The 24,216-nt window shown below is 47.6% G+C and overlaps 1 protein-coding gene across 1 annotated transcript; it reads right to left on the reverse strand.

Moving 5' to 3' along the window:
- Nucleotides 1–1,398: 1,398 nt before the first annotated feature.
- IL2RA (interleukin 2 receptor subunit alpha) lies at nt 1,399–23,441 on the reverse strand. The gene is made up of 6 exons (XM_082239307.1): nt 23,269–23,441; nt 14,412–14,606; nt 12,987–13,079; nt 10,863–11,103; nt 8,930–8,986; nt 1,399–1,665 (listed from the first exon to the last, which is right to left on the reverse strand). Exons 1-6 carry the CDS (start codon nt 23,345–23,347, stop codon nt 1,644–1,646), a joined length of 687 nt encoding a protein of 228 aa, XP_082095433.1. The 5' UTR covers nt 23,348–23,441; the 3' UTR covers nt 1,399–1,643.
- Between the last annotated feature and the right edge of the window lie 775 nt (nt 23,442–24,216).

The raw sequence follows: 24,216 nt of genomic DNA on the forward strand, positions 1-24,216 counted from the left end.
TCAGGGCAAGGCAAAAAGCCCTTGGGAGGCTAGTTGCCTGGCGTAAAGGTAAAGGGACCCATGACCATTAGGTCAAGTCGTGGCCGACTCTGGGGTTGCAGCGCTCATCTCGCTTTATTGGCCAAGGGAGCCGGTGCACAGCTTCCGGGTCATGTGGCCAGCATGACTAAGCCGCTTCTGGCGAACCAGGGCAGCGCACAGAAACGCCGTTTACCTTCCCGCCAGAGTGGTACCTATTTATCTACTTGCACTTTGAAGTGCTTTTGAACTGTTGGGTTAGCAGGAACAGGGACCGAGCAACGGGAACTCACCCCGTCGCGGGGATTCGAACCGCCGACCTTCTGATCAACAAGTCCTAGGCTCTGTGGTTTAACCCACAACGCCACCCGCGTCCCTGCTGCCTGGCATCTAACAGCCAATAAGGAATGAGTAAGGTAGCCTACCCTTGGGGAGGAGTTCTACAGCTTTGGGGCCACGACGAGAAAGGCCCCACTGTCACTGCAGATATATGTATTATTACATTTACATCCTGTCTTCCTTCCACGGTGATATATACACAGTTCTCTCCTTCCCATCTTACCCACACAACAACCCTGTGAGGTATGCCAAGCTGAGAGACTGTGCCCAAGGTGAGCTTTGTGGCCAAGCAGGAATTTGAACCCTAGTCTCCTGGGTCCCGGTCCAGCACTCTAACCACCAAGTCACACTGGCTTTCATATGGTGGGGGCAAGATAATTTATATTTCTTAATTTTCCCCAATGTGCAAGAGGGGGGTGTTATTGCAAGAGGCGAAAATCTGTATGGAATTTATTTTTTCAAAAATACACCAGCAGGAGTCCAGCAAATGCATGAACGATATGAGCGTCATAATAAAAGGGAAATCAACATCATATTATGCATGAATGAATCTTGGGCAAATGTTGTTTACATGGAAAACAAAACAGAATATGAAGATGGAACTTTTAAACTTAACTCTATGCAGAACAACAGGCAAGATTAAATTAACTACAAATTAACAGCTGCTAAATGCTGTGTTAGGGACGCGGGTGGCGCTGTGGGTAAAACCTCAGCGCCTAGGACTTGCCAATCACATGGTCGGCGGTTCGAATCCCCGCGGCGGGGTGCGCTCCCGTCGTTCGGTCCCAGCGCCTGCCCACCTAGCAGTTCGAAAGCACCCCCGGGTGCAAGTAGATAAATAGGGACCGCTTACCAGTGGGAAGGTAAACGGCGTTCCGTGTGCTGCGCTGGCTTGCCAGATGCAGCTTGTCATGCTGGCCACGTGACCCGGAAGTGTCTGCGGACAGCACTGGCTCCCGGCCTATAGAGTGAGATGAGTGCACAACCCTAGAGTCTGGCAAGACTGGCCCGAACGGGCAGGGGTACCTTTACCTTTAAATGCTGTGTTGGGACACCTAAAGCCCAGAATGTCTCTAATCAAAAGTTTACTGCATTAGCAAGGCTGTCCTAACTACACAGTCCTTTAGAAGAAGACCAACTACCAACCCAAAGTGAAATCCTGGGAGGCATAAACTTCCGTGGTTTTAGATTCACATTACTAGAGACCAGTTGGGCTGCCAGGATATACAATCCAGGAAAATCCAGATGGAAGATTAGTCCAGGCATAAACTGTAGAAAAATGCTTATTACAAGCAGCAAGAATAGAATCTAAAAAAGAAAAAGAAAAGGTAAGTTATTGCACACGCACGCACACACACTGTAAAAAAAAAAAAAAGTGTCTGGAAAGGTGAAGCTAAGATGTTGACCACAGAAGAAACTGCAAACTTTTCTCTGATTCCCAACATCCCAGAACTCTATTCCCAAGTTTGATTGGTTCTTCTAATTCCACCTTTGCTCTCAACTAAGACTTGTTCCGCAGTTGCTATGTGGCAGCCAGGTTAACAGATAGAGCAAGATAAGCGACTGAACCGACATTTGCGGTCAAGTTGCAAGTCAGTGGGTAGGCAAACTAAGGCCCAGGGGCCGGATCCAGCCCAATCGCCTTCTAAATCCAGCCCACGGATGGTCCGGGAATCAGCGTGTTTTTACATGAGTAGAATGTGCCCTTTTATTTAAAATGCATCTCTGGGTTATTTGTGGGGCATAGGAATTCGCTCATTTCCCCCTCCAAAATATAGTCCGCTCCCCCCCAAGGTCTGAGGGACAGTGGACCAGCCCCTGCTGAAAAAGTTTACTGACCCCTGTGCAAGCCGCATCCATGACCTCCAACCCAAGCTAAAGATAGTCCCACCAAGCTAACTGAAGTCCTATTGCTTTTGAAAGCCTTCATGATCAAATTAAGGTAGGTTCAGGGTGCTAGGTTAAGAACGTAACTATCAGGCGGCAGAGGAACCAGCTGCCACAGAAGGTTGCCAGGAACGGACAGGACAAGGAAAAGTCCTTTCCATCTGCTTTTCCTCAATATTCACAGAGAGAGGCTTGGGAATGCAGCCACTTGGAATACAGTGGGACAGTGGTGCCTCGCAAGACGAAAAGAATCCGTTCCGCGAGTCTCTTCGTCTTGCGGTTTTTTCGTCTTGCGAAGCAAGCCCATTAGCGGCTTAGCGGATTAGCGCTATTAGCGGCTTAGCGGATCAGATGATAAGCGGTTTAGCGGCTTAGCGGATCAGCTGATAAGCAGCTTGGCAGATCAGCTGTTAAGCAGCTTAGCGGATCAGCTGTTAAGCGGCTTAGTGGATCAGCTGATAAGCGGCTTAGCGGATCAGCTGTTAAGCGGCTTAGCGGCTTAGGATCAGCTGATAAGCGGCTTAGCGGCTTGGGAAAAGGGGGGGAGGGGAAAAACCCACAGGAACTCGCAAGACATTTTCGTCTAGCGAAGCAAGCCCATAGGAAATTCGTTTTGCGAAGCACCTCCAAAACGGAAAACCCTTTCGTCTAGCGGGTTTTCCGTCTTGCGAGGCATTCGTCTTGCGGGGCACTACTGTACCTTGGGTTACATATGTGAATGTTTTTTATCAACCGTGACCGGCTAATGGGTTTACGACCCAACTTAGCTTTTAACAACAGCCCGGCACGCTTCCTTCAGCTGCGCGTTCTTGCTTCCTCTGGTCACGGCTAGCAGAGTGAACACAGCGGTCAAAGCTGTCACGTTGCTTCCCACAGACACACAGAGCCTTCTTTCGTGTCTATTTACAGTTCTTTATTGCGACATTTCTCAGAAACCTCCAGGACTCCTTGCAGCCATGGCAAAACTTCGTCCTTTCCTCTCAACAACTGAGAGAGAACAGAAAACTCCTCCCAGCTTCTAAAGCTGACGTCAGAATGTTGAGGCATCATGGGACAAACTTAACCTGTTAAGTTCCGACTCCAACACCCCCTCTTGCGTCACATTCTGACAAAACCTGTGGACTTACCACATAACTCTCAGGTTCACACTGTGCGAAACTAACCCACGCACCAGTGGCCTGATATCTTTCAGGTGGAACACCCTTCGTTGTGCGACTAGACCGTCTGGGCACAAACTCAGATGTTTCCCTTGACACAACATCACCAGCAGGTGTGTCCTCTGCATCCCGGGATTCCCCCTCTGACTTATAACGACTTCGAATCTTCTCCCTTACACTCATCGGAGAACTAGGCTCACTCTTGATCTCCCTTTTAACAACTTGTGGAGATGCCCCACCCTGCTCCAGACCTTGGTCTGTGACCTGGTCGTCATCAGCAGACTCAGCCTCTTCTTCTTCCTCCCCAGCATCTTCCTGCTCTGAATCAAAAAGACATTCTGAGAGAACATCCCGCCCAACAGGAGTCTTTGACCTTACATCCTGTTCATAGAACTCAGCGTGTTTGCTGATCAGCAACTTACTCTGATCACCTGAAGGGAAAGCAAACCTCCATGCACGTGCTGCTGGCTCATACCCACAGAAGATCATTTTTCGGAACTTGGATCCATCTGGCCCCTGCAAAGCAGCAGGTACCGGCACAGACGCACGTGACCCGAACATACGCAAAAAATGAATCTGGGGTTTCCTGCCATGCAACAACCCAAACGGTGTGTCCCCTACCATGGAATTGTAGGTGCGATTCCAGGTGAAGCTTACATACTTGATTGCCTCCAGCCAAAACCTTGGAGGTAACCCAGAGTCTTCCAGCAACACCTGTGCAGTTTTAACCAGAGCTTCACATCTTAGCTCAGCCCACCCCCTCTGATTGGGTGAAGTCACTGTGTGATGTATCCCTTTCTTGTGAAAGTACTTCTGCAAAGCAGAACCTGTAAACTCAGCTCCTCTGTCACTTGTGACAGCTTGCACTTTGGTGGAAAACCTTTGTTCCACCCCCTCAATCCATCCTTTGATCAGCTGTGCTGCATCATCCTTGGATTTGAGACCATGTATCCAGGAATTCTGAGTAAAATCCTCCTGCATCGAGAGCAGAAACCTTGACCCTCCCAGACTTGGTTCCTTTACAGGACCCCACAAATCTATGTGAACCAGTTCAAAAGGCCTTGTTGTTATCCTTTCAACCTTTGGATAACTGCATCCTTTTAACTTTGCCAGTTTGCAAGTTTCACAACTTACAGCATGTCCACATTCTGAGATATTACAACCATTGGAAACTTCTGGCAGCACCTGTAGTTCTTCAAGAGAACTATGAGCTGTTCGTGTATGCCAAGCATGTACGCATGAATCATGATTGGGAATTGTAGCACGCAGTGCTTGTGCTTTCTCAACCTTCCCACCACCCTCCAGAGACGTTTTAAGAATGAAGAGATCATTCTGCCCCTTTTTAACCTTGGCAAGCATCCTCCCTCCTTTGGAGATTGTGCAGGCATTATCCTCGAAGCAAACCTTAAACCCCTTCTTTAACAAATAAGGCACAGACAAAAGACAGTGCTGTATCCCTGGAACAGTACAACACTCCAACGTTTCCTGTAAAACAGAAAAAAACACATTTACAACGTTAGTGACATTATTTCTCTGTCCATTTGCAAACTGAACTGTTTTTCCGAGCGTAACTGCTCTGCAATTCCACATCTCGACAGCAGGGGTCTCTGGAATCAAGTTGCAATTAGCTGCTGAGTCTATCACAAAACAAAACTTTGAGCCTTTCTCACAGCTGTTCTCAACCAATGCCATACTAGCAGTTATTGGATAAATCTTCCCCTGGTCTCCGTCACGTCCACCAGACTCAGTTGCACGCCTGGCTCCTTTCCCAGGCTGGTTTCCATGGTAACCCGACTGGTTCCCATGTGAGTTGACCTTGACAACATCCTGCCTTGCCTCCTTTCTCCGGTGGGGGCAATTTCTTCGCAGATGTTCTGGAGAATTACACACGTAGCACCTCCGAGTGGAAAAGTACTGGGGTGAGCTCTCAGCTAGCACAGCTTCCGGGACATCAGCTCCGCCCCCGCTGAAACAGCACTTTCTCTCAGCATACGCAGTGGAAACTTTTCCAAACTGGCTTTTGGGCTTCTCTGCCCCCCCAACACTTCCAACAGCACTCCGTGAGGCTGTAGATTCAGGGCTTCTGGCTGAGCCCTCGGCATCCCCCTGCTCCTGGCCACCTGCTGAGCTTTGACACAAACTCCTCAGCACCTTCCAGGCTTCACAGGCTGACTCAATGCCTTCCAAACACGGCAACAGCTTAGCGTGTACGCTAGCTCGCAACATGCAGATCTCAGCTCTGTCAGCTTTCTCTCTCTGCATTTTCTCCTCCAGAGAAGCAGACTGCAGCTTTCCTGCATCTCTGTCCACCAGTTGCACTGGTTCCCTCTGGGAAATGTCCCAAACCTCCGTGGCTATAAACCACGCTCTCACCCATCTTGCCCAGGTATTCCACGCTTGGGCGGTGAGTTCCTCAAGCTGTTCAAACGGAGCTTGAATCACCTCCTGGCCATCTGCCATCTTCCCCCGGGGCCCAGCGTACTCACGTAAACAAACAGCCGCTCTCCAGCTCCCGGTCTAGCAGGTCAGCTCCCAGCTGAGATCGACTGCCTCACCACTTCAGGCAGGACTCAAAGCTGTCTCAGGCATCGACATCAGCTTGCCTTCAAACGCTAGGCACAGCTCTCAGCTCTAAGCAGCCTTTTTTCAACAGGCTTTCTGTCCATAGTCTCCCGTTCTTCCCAGGTGCCCACAAGCTTTACTCACAAGCTCTTCTGGCTCCTGTCCGTGGAGAAACGATTCCCTGCTGCTTTTAGCACTGCAGCATTCAGCACAGCGTCTTTCAGGTTGCTTGCTTGCCTCAGACACAGGCCCCGCTTCCGTCAGCGCCACTGCTTCCGAACGCAGAACTTCAAAGCATTCCAGCAGCCCCAGCGACAGCTTTACAAGCGGTGATTTACGTCCCATAACCTGTGAATGTTTTTTATCAACCGTGACCGGCTAATGGGTTTACGACCCAACTTAGCTTTTAACAACAGCCCGGCACGCTTCCTTCAGCTGCGCGTTCTTGCTTCCTCTGGTCACGGCTAGCAGAGTGAACACAGCGGTCAAAGCTGTCACGTTGCTTCCCACAGACACACAGAGCCTTCTTTCGTGTCTATTTACAGTTCTTTATTGCGACATTTCTCAGAAACCTCCAGGACTCCTTGCAGCCATGGCAAAACTTCGTCCTTTCCTCTCAACAACTGAGAGAGAACAGAAAACTCCTCCCAGCTTCTAAAGCTGACGTCAGAATGTTGAGGCATCATGGGACAAACTTAACCTGTTAAGTTCCGACTCCAACAACATACACTTCAGGTTACATACGCTTCAGGTTACAGACTCCGCTAACCCAGAAATAGTACCTCGGGTTAAGAACTTTGCTTCAGGATGAGAACAGAAATCGCGCAGCGGTGGTGCGGCAGCAGCGGGAGGCCCCATTAGCTAAAGTGGTGCTTCAGGTTAAGAACAGTTTCAGGTTAAGAACAGACCTCCAGAATGAATTAAGTACTTAACCCGAGGTACCACTGTAATGGCATTGCCCCAAGTGAATCTCTGCCCGCTCCATCTCTCCCACTTCCTCATGAGTCCAGCAGCGGAGCAAGTCAATCGGGTGCCTGGGGCGGTGTGCACACCCTGTGCAGGGGGCGGGGCCAGCCACCCCAGCCGCCCGCGGGGCCTCCAAGGAGTCTGCCTGCCTCCTCCCACTCAGCCACCCTACAGCTGAGGGGCAGGTGGCGGGTGGACCATTTGGGGCAGCGGGGAGCCTGCGAGTGCTCAAGGCCCTGGGCTGAGTGCCGCTAGGTGTGGTGTTTGCCCTCCTATGTGTGTGACATCATACTGGGTTCATAGGGAAAGGGTTAACTAATTGTAAAATGACTAACCAATGGGGACCCAGGGGGCAAATTTAACTGTGTATAAGGTTTAAGCACAGAGGTATTTTAGGGGGTTAGAGTTGTAGAAAAGACAGTCTGGAGTGAGAAGAGACAGAGAAGAGAAGTCTGTGGGTTGGGCTAGTCTGGTGTGAGAATCTGTTAAGAGGAGTTGGTGAAACAGTTGAGATAATCAGTCAGAAGGCATTAGGAAGATAAAGATACTAAAGTTAAGAGGAATATTATCTGAGAAACCATAAACTTGTTAATGCTTGTAAAATAAACGGTTTTTTGGGTTCACTTTTAACAACTGTCTGGACTCAGTGTTTTACCAGAGAGTAACTGGTTGGTGGCAGTGGGGAAGCGAGCACAGTGGTGGCAAAGGGATCAATAGACCGTTAAACATCTGGGGTTGTGTTCGCTTCAGGAGGCAAACGGGGCTCCAGAACTAATCCCGTTTGCATCCAGAGGTACCCCTGTACAGTGGTGCCTCGCAAGACGAAAAGAATCCGTTCTGTGATTCTCTTCGTCTAGCGGTTTTTTTGTCTTGCGAAGCAAGCTCATTGACGGATTAGAGCATTAGCGCTATTAGCGCTTTTAGCGGCTTTTAGCGGCTTTTAACGGCTTATCGGATCAGCTGATAAGCGGCTTAGCGGCTTAGAAAAAGGGGGGGAAGGGGGAAAAAAACCGCAGGAACTCGCAAGACATTGGCGTCTTGCAAAGCAAGCCCATAGGAGATTCATTTTGCGAAGCACCTCCAAAACGGAAAACTTTTCCGTCTTGCGAGGCATTCGTCTTGCGGGGCACCACTGTATAGACATTTTAAATTCCCTGCCCTGGAGCTCAAGACCACCCTTCCATACATCATACATACATCACAGAAGGGGTGTAACCCAAGACCACCCCCCACAAACATCATATCTACATCACAGAAAATGTGTCGTCGTTTTTCCTGTCTGCCAGGTTATCTGGTTGCCTTTCCTGATAGTCTGCCACCCATTAAAATGCCGATTACTCAATTCCTGAGACAATGGGAAGGCTCCCTGACCCCCTCTCTCCTTGCAGAGAAAACACCTGGTCAGTTTGGGAACCAAAAATGGTTCTCCTGTGCTGATCTATGTACAGTGGTGCCCTGCAAGACGAATGCCTCGCAAGACGGAAAACTCGCTAGACGAAAGGGTTTTCCGTTTTGGAGGTGCTTCGCAAAACGAATCTCCTATGGGCTTGCTTCGCAAGACGAAAATGTCTTGCGAGTTCCTGCTGGTTTTTTTCCCCTTTCCCCCCTTTTTCTAAGCCGCTAAGCCGCTTATCAGCTGATCCGATCAGCAGATAAGCCGCTAAAAGCCGCTAATAGCGCGAATAGCGCTAATCCATCAATGGGCTTGCTTCGCAAGACAAAAAAACCGCTAGACGAAGAGAATCACAGAACGAATTCTTTTCGTCTTGCGAGGCACCACTGTATATCTAAGACCTCAAAATTCCTACCACACCCCTCATCTGCCTCTGAGCTGTGACTTCCCTCAAATCCCTGCTGTAATTCTGAACTGTCTTCTTCTCTGGAAGGGTCAGGCTGGAGAGATGGCCTCCACCATTCCTCCTCTGCCCAGTCCCTGACAGAAACTACAGTTTTAGGTTACAGCTTTTCCGGTGCAAAGGGCACTTTATAAGGCCACTTACCCCACAGTTCCTGCGAGGATTCCTTCTAAGATGATGAACTTGGTCATTGCAGCAAGGCTGAGAGCTATAAAACGAAAAGGAAACCACATAGTCAGGGAGTGAGGAAATGGCTGGCTTATACTATCAATGCTTCAGGTCCACGTTCTGCTTGCTTTCTCTTTATCATCCCACGGTGGGATTTATGTATAAGCTAAACAAGCTACAGTTTAGGGCTACACTCTCTTGCCCCCCCATTTTTTTAAAGGAAAACAAACTGGATGTACATTTCCAAAATACAAGATAAAAAACAAATGAAATAAAACCTACATGCAGCAATAGTGTTTTGTGTTGTGTAGGCTCCCTATTTGTTATGTGCAAATGGCTTTAGATACATATAAAGTCCATGAATTACCATACAGTGGTACCTCTGGTTAAGAACTTAATTCGTTCTGGAGGTCCGTTCTTAACCTGAAACTGTTCTTAACCTGAGGTACCACTTTAGCTAATGGGGCCTCCCGCTGCGTGATTTCTGTTCTCATTCTGAAGCAAATTTCTTAACCTGAGGTACTATTTCTGGGATAGCGGAGTCTGTAACCTGAAGAGCCTGTAATCTGAAGGGTCTGTAATCCGAGGTACCACTGTATAGCATATATTCAACACAAAGAACAGTGACAATTTGTTGTTGACAAAGGACAGCTGGACATATAAAGGGCCCCATTACCTTCAGGAACGTAGAGCCTCATCAAACCTAAATCCGGCCCTGATCCCACCCAACACCTGTGACTCCTATAATGAGTCCTCCTTGTAAGCAAAATGCTCTCTCCTAACTCTGGAGGAGGAAGAAGAAAAAATGGGAAACTGGAATGAGACCCTTGTATGGGGCACCAGAGCTGGTGCCGGTTGGAGAGGAGGGTGCTGGACTCTGTGGATGATTGGCGTGAGTCAGTATAACACAGCTCCTTGGTCACATCCACAATATACATTTAAAGCAGGTGACTCCCCCAGCCGCCACTGCTGCCACTGCCGCCAAAAAAGGGAACTGTAGTTTAAGTTCTGTGAGGAGTAAGCAACAGTTCGCAGAATTCCTTGGGGAAAGTAATTTTTAAAAAAGTGCATAGTGTGGATGTGTCTTTATGGACACAAGCAATTCTTAGAACTTAAATATATACATGGGTGGCATATAATATATACATGGGTGGCATATAAAGGAATCATGATTGTCAGGGAACTGCCATCAGCTCAGAGGCGAGAGGTGGAAGGGCAGTTGGGTTACAGGGAGCCTCCGAAGATCGTGAGAAGTAGTTCTTCCTCCGGGGAGGAGGGAAACCACACCTCCAGTGGGGAAGGGATGCAGGGCTCGGAGGTTGCAAGGGACAGCCACAACACCGAGCCTGAGCAAAGCGGGGGGGGGGGAGACAGGCCCCCCTTTGCCCACGCCCTCTCTGCGCAGTTGGTTTGCGCACAGAGAGGGGAGGCGTAGGATGGGGTCAAAAGACTGCTCTGCTGGGGCAAGTTTAAGGACCGCCCACTCCCAGATTCTGCTAGTGACTGAGCAAGACATGGAATTGAGACGTTCTGAACTGTGGATGTTTTTGTACCAATAATAAAGCCTTGAAAAGACCAGTGGGGGTCTTGCTTATTCGCTCTCGAGCAACCACGCTGGTACACATAGCAATGATGATGAAAGAAGTCTAGAATCAGTGTCAGAAGCTGAAGTAGGGGAGGAGGGAAGCCAACAGGCAGAGACTCCTGACACATCAGACCCAACCGTCACAGCCAGTAGTCAAGTATGATGAGAGCTGTAGCAGAAAGCAGCTGCAGGCCACCAAGTTGGGGAAGGTTGGTGGAGACAGGCGGACAACAAATATGGTGGCCATCGTCGTTATTAGTTCGAACCTAGGATATTCTGTAAGGGGGAAAGTGCCCTGTTACTATGCAACGTTTACTCTTAAACCTCATCTTACCTGCACCAGAACCCCGTGGTGTGTCACTGGTGTGTCCCTGTTGTGTGCTACAATGGAGATTTAACTTAGACCAAACGTTTTTTCCACCAGAAGCCTCACAGGTGCTGACTTCAGAGAAGGGGACGGTTCCTCGATAGCCTTCCAGGCATTCATAGCGCAGTTTCTGCCCCACGTGGTACATTGTCACTTTAACGTCGGCATTGCTGAGGGGTTCTGGTTCTCCGCAGAAGCCTACAGGGCGGAAGAAGAAAATGAAGACGTCTGACAGTCAGTGATGGAGCCAGGAACAAGCAGGGGCTGTTTGTTTGTTTTTAAGGGCCATATATTTTTATTTTCAATTTCGTGAACTCATTTTTTTCGCCGTTGTTTTACAGGTAGTACAAAAACCAAGGCAGGAGAAAATGAGAAGCGGGTACATGAGATCATCAAGGACAGAGATTCAAAAGCTGTTTGACACCGTCTACGGCACCCAATGCAGCAGGTCTACTATAGGGGTGCAACAACCCAACAGAGAGGTACAGCAAGGGGGTTCTCCTGTACCTGCCACCTGAGGTGGTTGCCAAACTTTACCTAATGATAGGGCCGGACTGTCACCACAATTCTGGGTCCAAGATCTCAAAGATATCACTTTTGCAGGGTTAAAGTAAAGGTAAAGGGACCCCTGACCATTAGGTCCAGTTGTGGCCCACTCTGGGGTTGCGGCGCTCATCTCGCTTTACTGGCCGAGGGAGCCGGCATACAGCTTCTGGGTCATGTGGCCAGCATGACTAAGCCGCTTCTGGAGAACCAGAGCAGCGCACGGAAACGCCTGAGCACCCCGTCGCGGGGATTCGAACCGCCGACCTTCTGATCAGCAAGTCCTAGGCTCTGTGGTTTAACTCACAGCGCCACCTGCGTCCCTCTTTCCATGGTTACATTTGTGTTAAATGCATGATCAGGGACACGTACAGGATTAATAGCACCCCATGCCTTAGGAATCCCACCTATCCACCTGAGATGTTCTGCTACTTCTGAACTTTCCAAAATTTCTCCAACCCTGCTGGCGTCAGAAGAGGAGCCTGGTGGATCAGGCCCATGGCTCATCAGGCGCAGCGTCTTGTTCTCACAGGGGCCAACTGGATACCCAGGGGAAACTGAGGCAGGATTCAAGCAGAAGAGCCCTCTTCCGTCTTGTGGTTGCCAGCAACAGGCATTGTGAATTGTTTTGTGGATTACGAGGGCTGCAGTGCTTTGTGAATTTTATAATACAGTGGTGCCTCACAAGACGAAAAGAATCCGTTCTGTGATTCTATTCATCTAGCGTTTTTTTTCGTCTTGCGAAGCAAGCCCATTGACGGATTAGCGGATTAGCGCTATTAGCGGGTTTTAGAGGCTTATAGAGGCTTTTAGCGGCTTATCTGCTGATCGGATCAGCTGAGAAGCGGCTTAGCGGCTTAGAAAAAGGGGGGGGGAGGAAAAAATAAACCAGCAGGAACTCGCAAGGCATTGTCGTCTTGCGAAGCAAGCTCATAGGAAATTCGTTTTGCGAAGCACCTCCAAAACGGAAAACTCTTTCGTCTAGCGAGTTTTCCGTCTTGCGAGGCATTCGTCTTGCGGGGCACCACTGTACGACTTTTCTTGTGGTTGTGCTGTTTGATCTATATATTTTTTTAGTTGCTTTGTTAATGTCGTATGGAAGGTGGCCGTTTCATTGGTGATTTGTTAATCGTTTTATATACCGTATTTTTCCATGTATAAGATGCCCCCATGTATAAGATGACCCCTATTTATGAGCCCCAAATTAAGAAATTTTAAACATTTTTTTTGGGGGGGGGGAATATAGTCTTATACACGGGGAAATACAGTAACTTATGATGCAATGGTGATGCGCTGCGTGATTGCTTATTGTATCCAAGCCACTTTGTGACTCATGTAAGTGAAAAGAGGTCATAGAAATAAAACAAATAAAACTGAAAAGCAATGGTATTCGGAAGGATAATGCCCCTAACTGGAGTGGCACACAGGGCACCAGTTTACTCTTTGCCTTTATTTGTTTCCTGTGCGGGTATATCCCCACTTGCGGAGTGACTTCACCTTTAGGCTATGGGATACGAAGATAGAAGTGTCTGTCTTACCTGCCTGATTTGTAGGTTGGGGGCTGATGGAAGCTATGCTCCAGTTTCCTGCTGTAGAATGTACTGTAGGAGGAAGAGTCTGCTGCGGGTCAACTGTGCAGAAGAAAGAGGAAGAAAATAAGGTACTCCAAACAATATAGAAGTGTTGGCTTTTTAGGTGCAGCATGCGTTGAACAGCAAAGCAGCAGTGTCTGTTTTCAGTCCAGGGTCCATTTTCCCTTGTGGTGAGCCTGGCAGGAGCCACATAACCATGGTGGGTGGAGCCAGAAGCAAAAGCGGGCAGAGTAGTAGTAATACAGTGGTACCTCGGGTTACATACGCTTCAGGTTACATTCAGGTCTTTTCAAAGGTAGAGCGCATTGCAGTAGTCCAAGCAGGAAATAACCAGCGCATGGAGCACTCTGGCGAGACAGTGCACAGGAAGGTAGGGTCTCAGCTGTCGCAACAGGTAAAACAGGTAGACAGCTGCCCTGGAAACATAGTTGACCTGCACCTCCACGGGCAGCTGTGAGTCCAAAATGACCCCCAGGCTCCACACCTGGTCCTTTACAGTTACTGGAGAGCCAGTGTGGTGTAGTGGTTAAGAGCGGTAGTCTCGTAATCTGGGGAACCGGGTTCGCGTCTCCACTCCTACACATGCAGCTGCTGGGTGACCTTGGGCCAGTGACACTTCTCTGAAGTCTCTCAGCCTCACTCACCTCACAGAGTGTTTGTTGTGGGGAAGGAAGGGAAAGGAGAATGTGAGCCGCTTTGAGACTCCTGAAGGGGAGTGAAAGGTAAAGGTACCCCTGCCCGTACGGGCCAGTCTTGACAGACTCTAGGGTTGTGTGCTCATCTCACTCTATAGGCCGGGAGCCAGCGCTGTCCGCAGACACTTCCGGGTCACATGGCCAGCGTGACAAGCTGCATCTGGCGAGCCAGCACAGCACACAGAACGCCGTTTACCTTCCCACTGGTAAGCGGTCCCTATTTATCTACTTGCACGACGGGAGCGCACCCCGCCGCAGGGATTCGAACCACCGACCATGCAATCGGCAAGTCCTAGGCGCTGACTTTTTACCCACAGCGGCAGGATATCAAATCCAAACTCTTCTTCTTCTTCATTCAGGACCAGCGAGTCCCTCACACTTCCCTGCCCCCTGTCTCCCCATTTTGTTGGGATTCAATTTCAATCCATTAACCACCCTCCAACTGCTTGCAGACACCCACAAAGGACCTTCACCACCATCACTGGTTCTAGGAGGTCGAGCCGAGTATGGCCACGATCGGCTGCCATTCTTCTTTTTTGCAAAGTGGCGTTACATGTAAAAACAGATGTTTTTACCTGCAGATGCTTCTCTCCGTTTCTCAGATCTTCCAGCTGACTTCAAAGAGGAAGACAAGGTATAGAAATTCATTCTGTCTCCCAGAAACACAACTTCTTACCTACACAAATTGGGAGCGGAGAAGTTCTGTTCCACTTAGCTGTACCGCCCACGTTCCTGCATGTCAGAAGACTGCTTTTCCTTGGTTTTCTCTGGTACCCTTTATGACAACTGTAACGGGCAGGTGTGCCCACAACATACCCTTCAGGAGCAGTGTATTCCGCAAACTTGATTATCTGTGGAACGGGGCACTCTTCTGCAAAAGAGAAAGGAAGTTTGCATGTGTGAACCAGGGATACGGGATGTTAGCAAAGCCATTCAAATAATGCATAATAAGACGTAACCGGCTGGATTTTTGAATAAATAAGGTATACTATTCATTGTATCAAATTGTAGATTTCAACGGAAGTTTCATAAAGTTCAACGAAAAATGCAGAAGACCCAGTGAATCAGTTCATTCTCTAGTCAGTTCATACATGTATAAGTCATCATACATGTATAAGTCAGCAGAGGCTTGACAACCATATGTCAGGAGTGCTCTGATGGTGTTTCCTGCTTGGCAGGGGGTTGGACTCGATGGCCCTTGTGGTCTCTTCCAACTCTATGATTCTATGATTCTATGATCATCATCAATCTTTATTATGGTCCAGAGACCCAACAAATCGTTACAAAGCAATACACAATTCATATAGCCTACCTCCAGGTTAAACAAGCATTTTGTTCAGAATATAGGGATCACTGGTTCTTGCAACCACCGATAAAAACTTTGCCACTGCTAATCTTCTAGCGTTTGTCCGGTCTTCCAATAGGAACCTGACATAGTGAGCCTCTGATTTTCCCGGGATAGGTACCAGCAAGGGTAATATCAGTTCAGCCCTGGCTTGCTCATATTTTGCACAGTGCAACAAAATATGTTTTATAGAAGCAATGTCTTGAGCACAGGAGCAAAGTCTGTCCTGGTAGGGAACTCCTCTCAACCTGCCATCCAACACTGCAGAAGTGTCTATTCTACCTGTCTGTTCAAAGAGTCCAGTAATCCACATGAAGGGTTGTTACAGTTCCACAAAATCCTTTCACAGAGTCTAAGACAAGGATTTCTGAAATATTAGCCTTGTTTTGCCATCCTAGGCTTCATCAGAAGAACAGGCTCTGGGTAATGCAAATAAATACAATTTCGTAATCTCACACATTTTTACAGCAAAAATAATATAAAAAACCATAAACAACTGTACATACAATATGTAACATTACAGGCTAGTGGATCTTATAGCATAGTTGTGGTTGCAGTAAGCAACGACTGTTACAAAGAAGGATTACAGTGGTGCCTCGCAAGATGAAATTAATTCGTTCCGCGAGTTTTTTCATCTAGCGAATTTTTCGTCTTGCAAAGCATGGTGTTGGAAAAGTTTTGGAAAAGCTTCAAAAATCACCAAAAACCTCAAAAAAGGCTACCACACCACGTTCTATGAGTTGCTCCTCAAAATCAAGTCGCAACTGTATTAACAGTGTTAAGAAAAAGGAAACAAACTTGCAAGACGTTTTCGTCTTGCGAAGCAAGCCCATAGGGAAATTCGTCTTGCGAAGCAGTTCAAAAACCACAAAACCCTTTCGTCTAGCGAGTTTTTCGTCTTGCGAGGCATTCGTCTTGCGAGGTACCACTGTATATGGACAAGCACAGTATTGGTTTGAGTAACAAGGGTCAGCAATCCCCAGATACAAAATTTATTTCTTAAAGTGACCCATATGGCACGACAGAAATAAAGCAAACTTAATCCATGCTCAGATGTGTAAACTCATACATAAATGTAATCAGTTTTTAGATCTAAAGTAACAGCAGTCCACAGATACAAAATTTGTAATAACGCAAGCAGCGTCCAGGAGGAAAATAAATCCTGCCAACACTTCACTGAAGAAACTGAATGAAACAGCGTATAATTTGAGAGGAAAGGAACAGAGAAGCCTTTCTTACTTCTGGCCTGGTTCGTAGCGGGAAGACAGTCAACCAGTCATACAGAGGGGGGAAAACTCCCTCAGAACAGCACAGCCAATCACATGCTACCTCAGTAAACACACTGCCTGGTTGCTAAGAAATGTCTCTACCAGTCCCTCTCTTGTTTAGAATAATAATTTATAATAATTTATTATTTATACCACGCTCATCTGGCTGAGTTTCCCCAGCCACTCTGGGCGGCTCCCAACCGAGTGCTAAAAACAATACAGCATTAAATATTAAAAACTTCCCTAAACAGGGCTGCCTTCAGATGTCTTTTAAATAATAATAGTGAAATATACTCAGAGTCGAGAGTGGATTTCATGTCTTTATTTAGCTCATAGTGGTGAGGAGGAATGAAAGTTTCCCCAAAGTATCTGCTTATATACATTATTTACACAATGGACTGCACGTGATTGGCTAATTCTGGAATTCTCCTGTAGGCCAATCAGATTGTGGATTCACTTCCATCTGGAGCTAGATTGGGTGGCTCCTGCAGACCAATCATCCTGCTGCATTGTTCTAGGACCAATCAGATTGCTGCATTTTGAATCCTATTGTTCTAGGACCAATCAGACTGCTGCATTTTGGATCCTATTCTAGGACCAATCAGACTGCTGCATTTTGGAGCCTATTCAACTCAGTACATAACAAATAATAATTTAATTTAACAGAATTAACCCTTTAGTTGCAAACTGGATGATCCTTGTTGTTGCATTTCCAAGGTCTGGGAGACAAACGCAGCCTTCCAAATCTCTCTGGTCAGTCCCCAAGACTCTCCCCACGCCACAGCCCTCACCAGTCCTGTTCCACAGCCTCCTCAGACTTGTGTGTCTAGTCAGAATGCGTCCCTGAACTCTGAAAATGCTCTTGCTTGCCTCTGTGTGTGTGTGTGTGTGTGACAATAATACATATACATCCATCGCTCCTCCCGCTTTTGCTGCTCCCCTAGGAAATATTACTGGGATTTAAGTCCACAAATCACAACTGGAGGGATGGGAGAGAGATTCAACTCAGTTGCATTTAAAGGGGAAATTACCTAATTCACACTTTCTAAACCAACATGCAAATCGAAACACAGCCATCCTTCGAAATTCACACTTCTCCAAGTTGCACAGTGCAGTCCTCCAACCAATTAAATGTATAACGTTGGGGCAAGTGCGCACTCATTGCCGAAAACAGCGTATGAAAAGACATTATATTAAGTGAAATTGCTTTGGAAAAATGTGTATAACGGGCAAAACTGCACACGCAAATTGAGGCGTTCACAAAGTAAAGGAAGGATTGAACTCTGATTAATAAGAATACACACAGAGGCTTGAACCAGCAAGACTCTGGGAAGGGTGCGTATAATAATCTCTCTCTGCCACCACCCCTTGGCCCAGGTCCCCAGGTCGTTGTATTCACAAAATAACTTTTACAGAGTGTTTGTAAGAACCAATCAGATTTCTTCTGAGCATTTTAACAGACCCCACGTGGGGACAAAGTTAAACTACTAAAACTAATTAAGCATGGGGTAAATAAAGAACAGAACTACAAAGGAGTGCCAGAGGTGATAAACAAGCAATATACATGATAAGAAGGATTGCCAGGAGGACAGCGATCATTATCACCTTCATGTGAGATCTGTTTCCTGGCCCTAAGATTAACATCCTAAGATTAACATATCAGAAAAGCTACATCAAAGAAACTGCCCACTGTCTTTGACGACCCTGGATGCCTGCCTGACGAAGCAACTGGGCTGTGTACTGTGACTGGTCAAGAAAGAGAAATGGAACAGGGATGCAGAGGTGTGGATTGATCAAGAATCATATCAAAATAGTTTAAACCCAGTCAACGCAACGCTTTCATTGCTGACACAGATGGCTTACTCTATATTTGTTATAATTCCTCATAGCAATCCCACCTGATCACTACAGCAAATGTGTACATCTGGGGAAATTTGCATTAAGATGCTGACATGTTTTCATGAGGACTTAAAAATTAATAAATTGTAAACGGGTGTGGAATTATGAGGAACTGAACTGAAGATTGGAAGGATGAGAAACTGAGGCCACATTCACACGCCATGCATACAAAGCACTACCATACCACTTTAAACAGTTATGGCTTTCCCCACCAAGCAATTATGGGAGCTGTAGTTTGTTAAGTTATCACAGGCATAGGCAAACTCCGGCCTTCCAGAACTTAGGGACTACAATTCCCATCATCCCTGACCACTGGTCCTGTTAGCTAGGGATGATGGGAATTGTAGTCCCAAGCATCTGGAGGGCCGGAGTTTGCCTATGCCTGAGTTATCAGAAGGCCCCCATCCCCCTCACAGAATTACAATTCCCAGAGTGGTGTAACAATCCCTTGTCCCACAGAACTCTGGGAATTGTAGTTCTGGCAAGTGACAAACAACTCTCAGCACCTTTAAGAAACTACAGCTCCCAGAATTCTCTGGGGGAAGTTATGGCTATTTGAAGTAGTGTCATAGTTATTCACATGTATGGTGTGGTGACTGTGGCTTAAGAACAAGCTTCATCAACCTCGGCCCTCCAGATGTTTTTGGCCTACAACTCCCATGATCCCTAGCTAGCAGGACCAGTGGTCAAGGATGATGGGAATTGTAGTCCTAAACTTCTAGCCCAACCCCTTACAATGCAATTATCTCAACACAAACAGTGTTAGTAGACACGTATTAGGATTTTCCTGTAAATGCTCTTTAGAGATGGCTTTGAGCTTCACCCTGCAACTACGCTATGACTCTCTTGTGACTCATTTAATCAAGAGTGCCCTTTAGAATAGGCAGTTTTGGGGCAAAGGGGGGAATGAACGAAAGATAAGCGTCAGAAACAGATGAAAAATGGAAATCCCAGGCTGCCCGCTGCTTTCAAAGAACCGTTTGAAGTCTTAGCAGAAATGTGTCACCCCTTTATGAGGAAGTAGCTTGCGGAGACTTTTTTATTTGATAAGCCTGCTTTCGTTTCAGAATATGTGGCTGAGGTATGCGGTTAATCTCTCTCTCTCTCTCTCTCTCTTCCGATCATCAGTCCTGCAGGAGAACCACAGCTTGCTACTAGGTTAGAGAAGGGGAGGGGAGTGACCTTAAAACCATCTTATACACACGCAAAGCACATGCACAGACATATTGTTTTGGCTGAGGACCAGTAAATGGTTCAGGGCGCCTATTAGTCATTTTAACCATAGGACTCGGGGCGGGCTCAAGACTTTTTGCAGCCTGAGGCGAAGGACAAGATGGCACCCTCCCCCCAAGGTATATACAGAAGCCAGTTGGACTGGTAGTTGAATCTTACTCCAATACGGGTGAAAGGATGTTATGTACTGAGTTGAATAGGATCCAAAATGCAGCAGTCTGATTGGCCCTAGAACAATAGGATTCAGAAGGCAGCAGTCTGATTGGTCCTAGAACAATAGGATCCAGAATGCAGCAGTCTGATTGGTCCACAGGAGCCACCCAATCCAGCTCCAGGTGGAAGTGAATACGCAACCTGATTGGCCTACAGGAGAATCCCGGAATTAGTCAATCAAGTGGGGCCCATTGTGTAAATAATGTATACAAAGCAGACATTCTGGGGGAACTTCCATTCCTCCTCACCACTATGAGCTGAATAAAGAGCATGAAATCCACTCTTGACTCCGAGTATATTTCAAACTACAATGCCTTCCACTGGATTTGGAAGCAATGTCTTCCACTGGATTTTAGCTTAGGGGATACAGGGCGGGCCAAAGCCTGAGGCAGTTGCCTCACTTTGCCTCATCGTAGAGCCGGCCCTGACAGAATCACGGAATTGTAGAGTTGGAAGGCCGGAATCTCAACCAAAGCATCCATGACAGATGGCCAGCCAACCTCTGCTTAGAAACCTCAAAGGCAGGAGCGTCTGCAACCTCCCAACAAAGTCCATTCCACTGTCGAACAGCTCTTACTGTCAGAATGTTTTTCCTAATTTTTAGTCAGAACCTGCTTTCTTGTAACTTGAAGCCATGGGTTCGAGTCCTACCCTCCAGAGCAGGAGAAAACAAGCTTGTTGTTCCCTCTTCCATGTGACATCCCTTAAGACATTTGAAGATGGCCATCATATTTCCTCTCAGTCTCCTCTTGTCCAGGCGAAACATGCCCAGCTCCCTCAACTGTTCCTCATAAGGCATGGTTTCCAGACCCTTCAACATCTTGGTCACCCTCCTCTGCACACATTCCAGCTTGTCAACATCCTTCTTAAATTGTGGTGCCCAGAATTGGACACAGTATTCCAGGTGTGGTCTGACCAAGGCAGAATATATTCAATTCAATATAAGTTTATTGTTCTAGCCCATGTCTATGACAAAACTGCAGCAGCAGTACCAATGAAGTAATTGAGATCACACACCCATAATTTGAGCCAACATCTGCAATGTAAGAGAGGTTACCAGGGACGCCAACAAACTGAAATCCAGCTTGATTTCAAATTAAACCACCAACTCACCACAATGATTTCCAGTGATTTTACCTAACTCCTTTTTCCTGATTTGCCCCCCTTGAAGCCAGCGGAATAGAGGTCCACTCTCTGTGTTACGAAGCTATTATTGTCACTCAAAAGAATGCGGACCATTTCTACCTAGCTGCTTGCTTGTGTGAACAGAGGTTTATGAAAGCAATTTCTTGAGTATATAAGGCTATGATGTCTTCCACCTCAGGTTGACCACTACCGTATTTTTCGCCCTATAGGACGCACTTTTTCCCCTCCAAAAATGAAGGGGAAATGTGTGTGCATCCTATGGAGCGAATGCAGGCTTTTGCTGAAGCCTGGAGAGCGAGAGCGGTAGGTGCGCACCGACCCCTCTCGCTCTCCAGGCTTCGCGGACCTCTCCGCAAGCAGCCGAAGCCTGCGCGCGTTGAGATCAGCGCGTCCAGGCTTCGCGGACCTCTCAAGCAGTGGGAACGCTCCCGCTGCTTGGGGAGAGTTGCCGGCATCCCGAAGCCTGCGTGCGCTGAGATCAGCGCGTCCAGGCTTCGTGGACCTCTCCGCAAGCAGCGGGAGCCACCGCTGGGCTCCCATGGCTTGCAGAGAGCTGTCTGTTTGGGGGCTGGGGTCGGGGGAAGCTCGGGCTGCCCCAGCCCCGCGCCTGGGGGAAAATAATTTTTTCCCCTTTATTCCCCCCCCCAAAAAAACTAGGTGCGCCTTATGGGACGGTGCGTCCTATAGGGCGAAAAATACGGTAATACAAACTCTGTCTGTGTACAGGACCTTGTTGTATCAGCCATCCAAGAGCCAAAACACACCTCTGTGTATACGCATGTCTGTCTGTCTATCTATCATCTATCTATCTATCATCTATCTATCTATCTATCATCTATCTATCTATCTATCTATCTATCATCTATCTATCTATCTATCTATCATGGATATACTTCAGCAACACTTAAGGGAAGCTTTCCTTCTGCTCTGGAAAACATATTCTATGTGTTTCACCTCCTTCCAGCGTATAATGGATGACATCCCTTAAAAATAGACTGTGTTATATGGAGACAGACCATTGGTCCATTTTGCACAGTGTTGTACACATTCATTGGGTCTCTCGTTGTCCCAGCTAGAGAAGCCAGGGATTTAACCTCAGAGCAAGGCAGATGATCAGCCATTGCGTTAGGTGGCCCTTTCCTGGTGTGCATGCCCATTCTGGAGCGCATTATTTGGGAAGCTCAGTGGCACAACATGCGCACTGCAGGCAGAAGGTATCAGGTTCAATTCCTGGAACCTGCAAGGAGGTCTGGGACTGCCCCATGCCTGAATCCCACTAGACACTGTAGACAATGATATCCTAGAGGGACCAAAGATCTGACTCAGACTGAGCTAGCTTCCTTGTGTTACTGGCACCCGATGAAGGCAAATTTCTGTGTTTCTCAAACTGTTTTTACTTATGTGCACATTTAATCCATCAAGGCTGACCTCCTAAGTCCAATTACTTGGGAGAAAGTCCCACTTAATTATTAGCATACCCTCCAACGTTTTCCCACTGAAAATTGGGACACCCTATTCCACAACAACAACAATAATTTTATTATTTATACCCCATATTTTTTATAAAATTAAAAACAACTTTATTATTTGTAATGCCACCCATCTGACTGGGTTGTCTCAGCCACTCTGGGCAGCTTCCAACAGACACATATAAAAACATGATAGAACATAAAAAAACCCTTCCCTATGCAGGGCTGCCTTCAAATATCTTCTAAAGGTTGTTACAGCTACTTATCTCCTTGGCTTGGGGTGTCACATAACTCCAAACCCTCCAACATTTCTCCAGTTGGAACGGCCTAAGGAAAAGCAGGACATTCTAGGATAAAATCAGAAACTGGAACGACTTCTGTAAATCTGGGACTGTCCCTGGAAAATAGGGACACTTGGAGGGTCTGTAATAGGACTTATTTACTTCCGAGTAAAACTGGTAAGTCCTATTGCAAACCTTATTTATTTCCTTATTTACTTTCAAGTAAAATTGGAAACAGGGACGCGGGTGATGCTGTGGTCTAAACCACAGAGCCTTGGGCTTGCCGATCAGAAGGTTGGTGGTTCGAATCCCCGCGACGGGGTGAGCTCCCGTTGCTCGGTCCCTGCTCCTGCCAACCTAGCAGTTCGAAAGCACACCAGCGCAAGTAGATAAATAGGTACCGCTCAGGTGCGAAGGTAAATGGCTTTTCTGTGCGCTGTTCTGGTTCGCCAGAAGCGGCTTAGTCATGCCGGCCATATGACCCGGAAGCTGTACGCCGGCTCCCTCGGCCTGTAAAGCGAGATGAGCGCCGCAACCCCAGAGTCGGCCATGAATGGACCTAACGGTCAGGGGTCCCTTTACCTTTACCTAAAACTGGTCAGGATTGTGGTGTAATTCATCAGGTCGAACCCATACAGTTAGGACAGCCAGAGGACAGCTGCAGCGGTTTGCTACTTACCATCAGTGGCAGCCAAAGTGGTAGGTTGGAAAATCCCCCATATGAGAAGTAGCCCCAGTCCAGTGTAAAAGCCACCCATGTCTTCTCCAGCCCTAAGCTGGTTCTGAAGGTGGCAGGAGGTTTTCCACTGACTGACTGCGAGCCGACACGCCTCTCTAGTGCAGAGCCGGAGGAAAGGGACTTGATAACATATTTATATACTCGTTGTCTCAAGTCTGATCAGCGTTTCTCCCTGACTCTCCCCCACCACCCCCCTCCTTGTCTAAGAATAGGCGAAACTAGCCTTCTCAGGTGTGAGGACTACTCATCCAGGAAGCCACATTTTCTTGTCAAGGTGTGACACAGCTTTGCTCTTGCTGTGGAGGAGGAGGAAGTGGTTTTCTGGCTCTGCGGACGAGCTTGGCAGAGAGTGGACAGCTCTACCCAAACTCCTTGTGTGGCCATTATTATAGTGTCCCCCAGGCCAGCGGTCGGTTGCTCGTCTCTGGTCTAGGATGGACTGAAGTGTGGCACGGAAAAGGAGAATTAAAGCACCATCTTTAATGGCCGAGGCCCAGGATAGATGAAGGAGTGTCTCCACCCACATCGTTCTGCCCGGACGCTGAGGTCCAGCTCCAAGGGCCTTCTGGCGGTTCCCTCATTGTGAGAAGCAAAGCTACAGGGAACCAGGCAGAGGGCCTTCTCGGTAGTGGCACCTGCCCTGTGGAACGCCCTCCCATCAGATGTCAAAGAGATAAACAACTACAGTGGTACCTTGGGTTACATACGCTTCAGGTTGCATACGCTTCAGGTTACAGACTCCGCTAACCCAGAAATAGTCCCTCGGGTTAAGAACTTTGCTTCAGGATGAGAACAGAAATCATGTTCCGGCGGTGCGGCGGCAGCGGAAGGCCCCATTAGCTAAAGTGGTACCTCAGTTTAAGAACAGTTTCAGGTTAAGATCGGACC

The sequence above is a fragment of the Podarcis vaucheri genome (genome assembly GCF_965113315.1).
Source record: "Podarcis vaucheri genome assembly, chromosome: 10".
Taxonomy (NCBI): Eukaryota; Metazoa; Chordata; class Lepidosauria; order Squamata; family Lacertidae; genus Podarcis; species Podarcis vaucheri.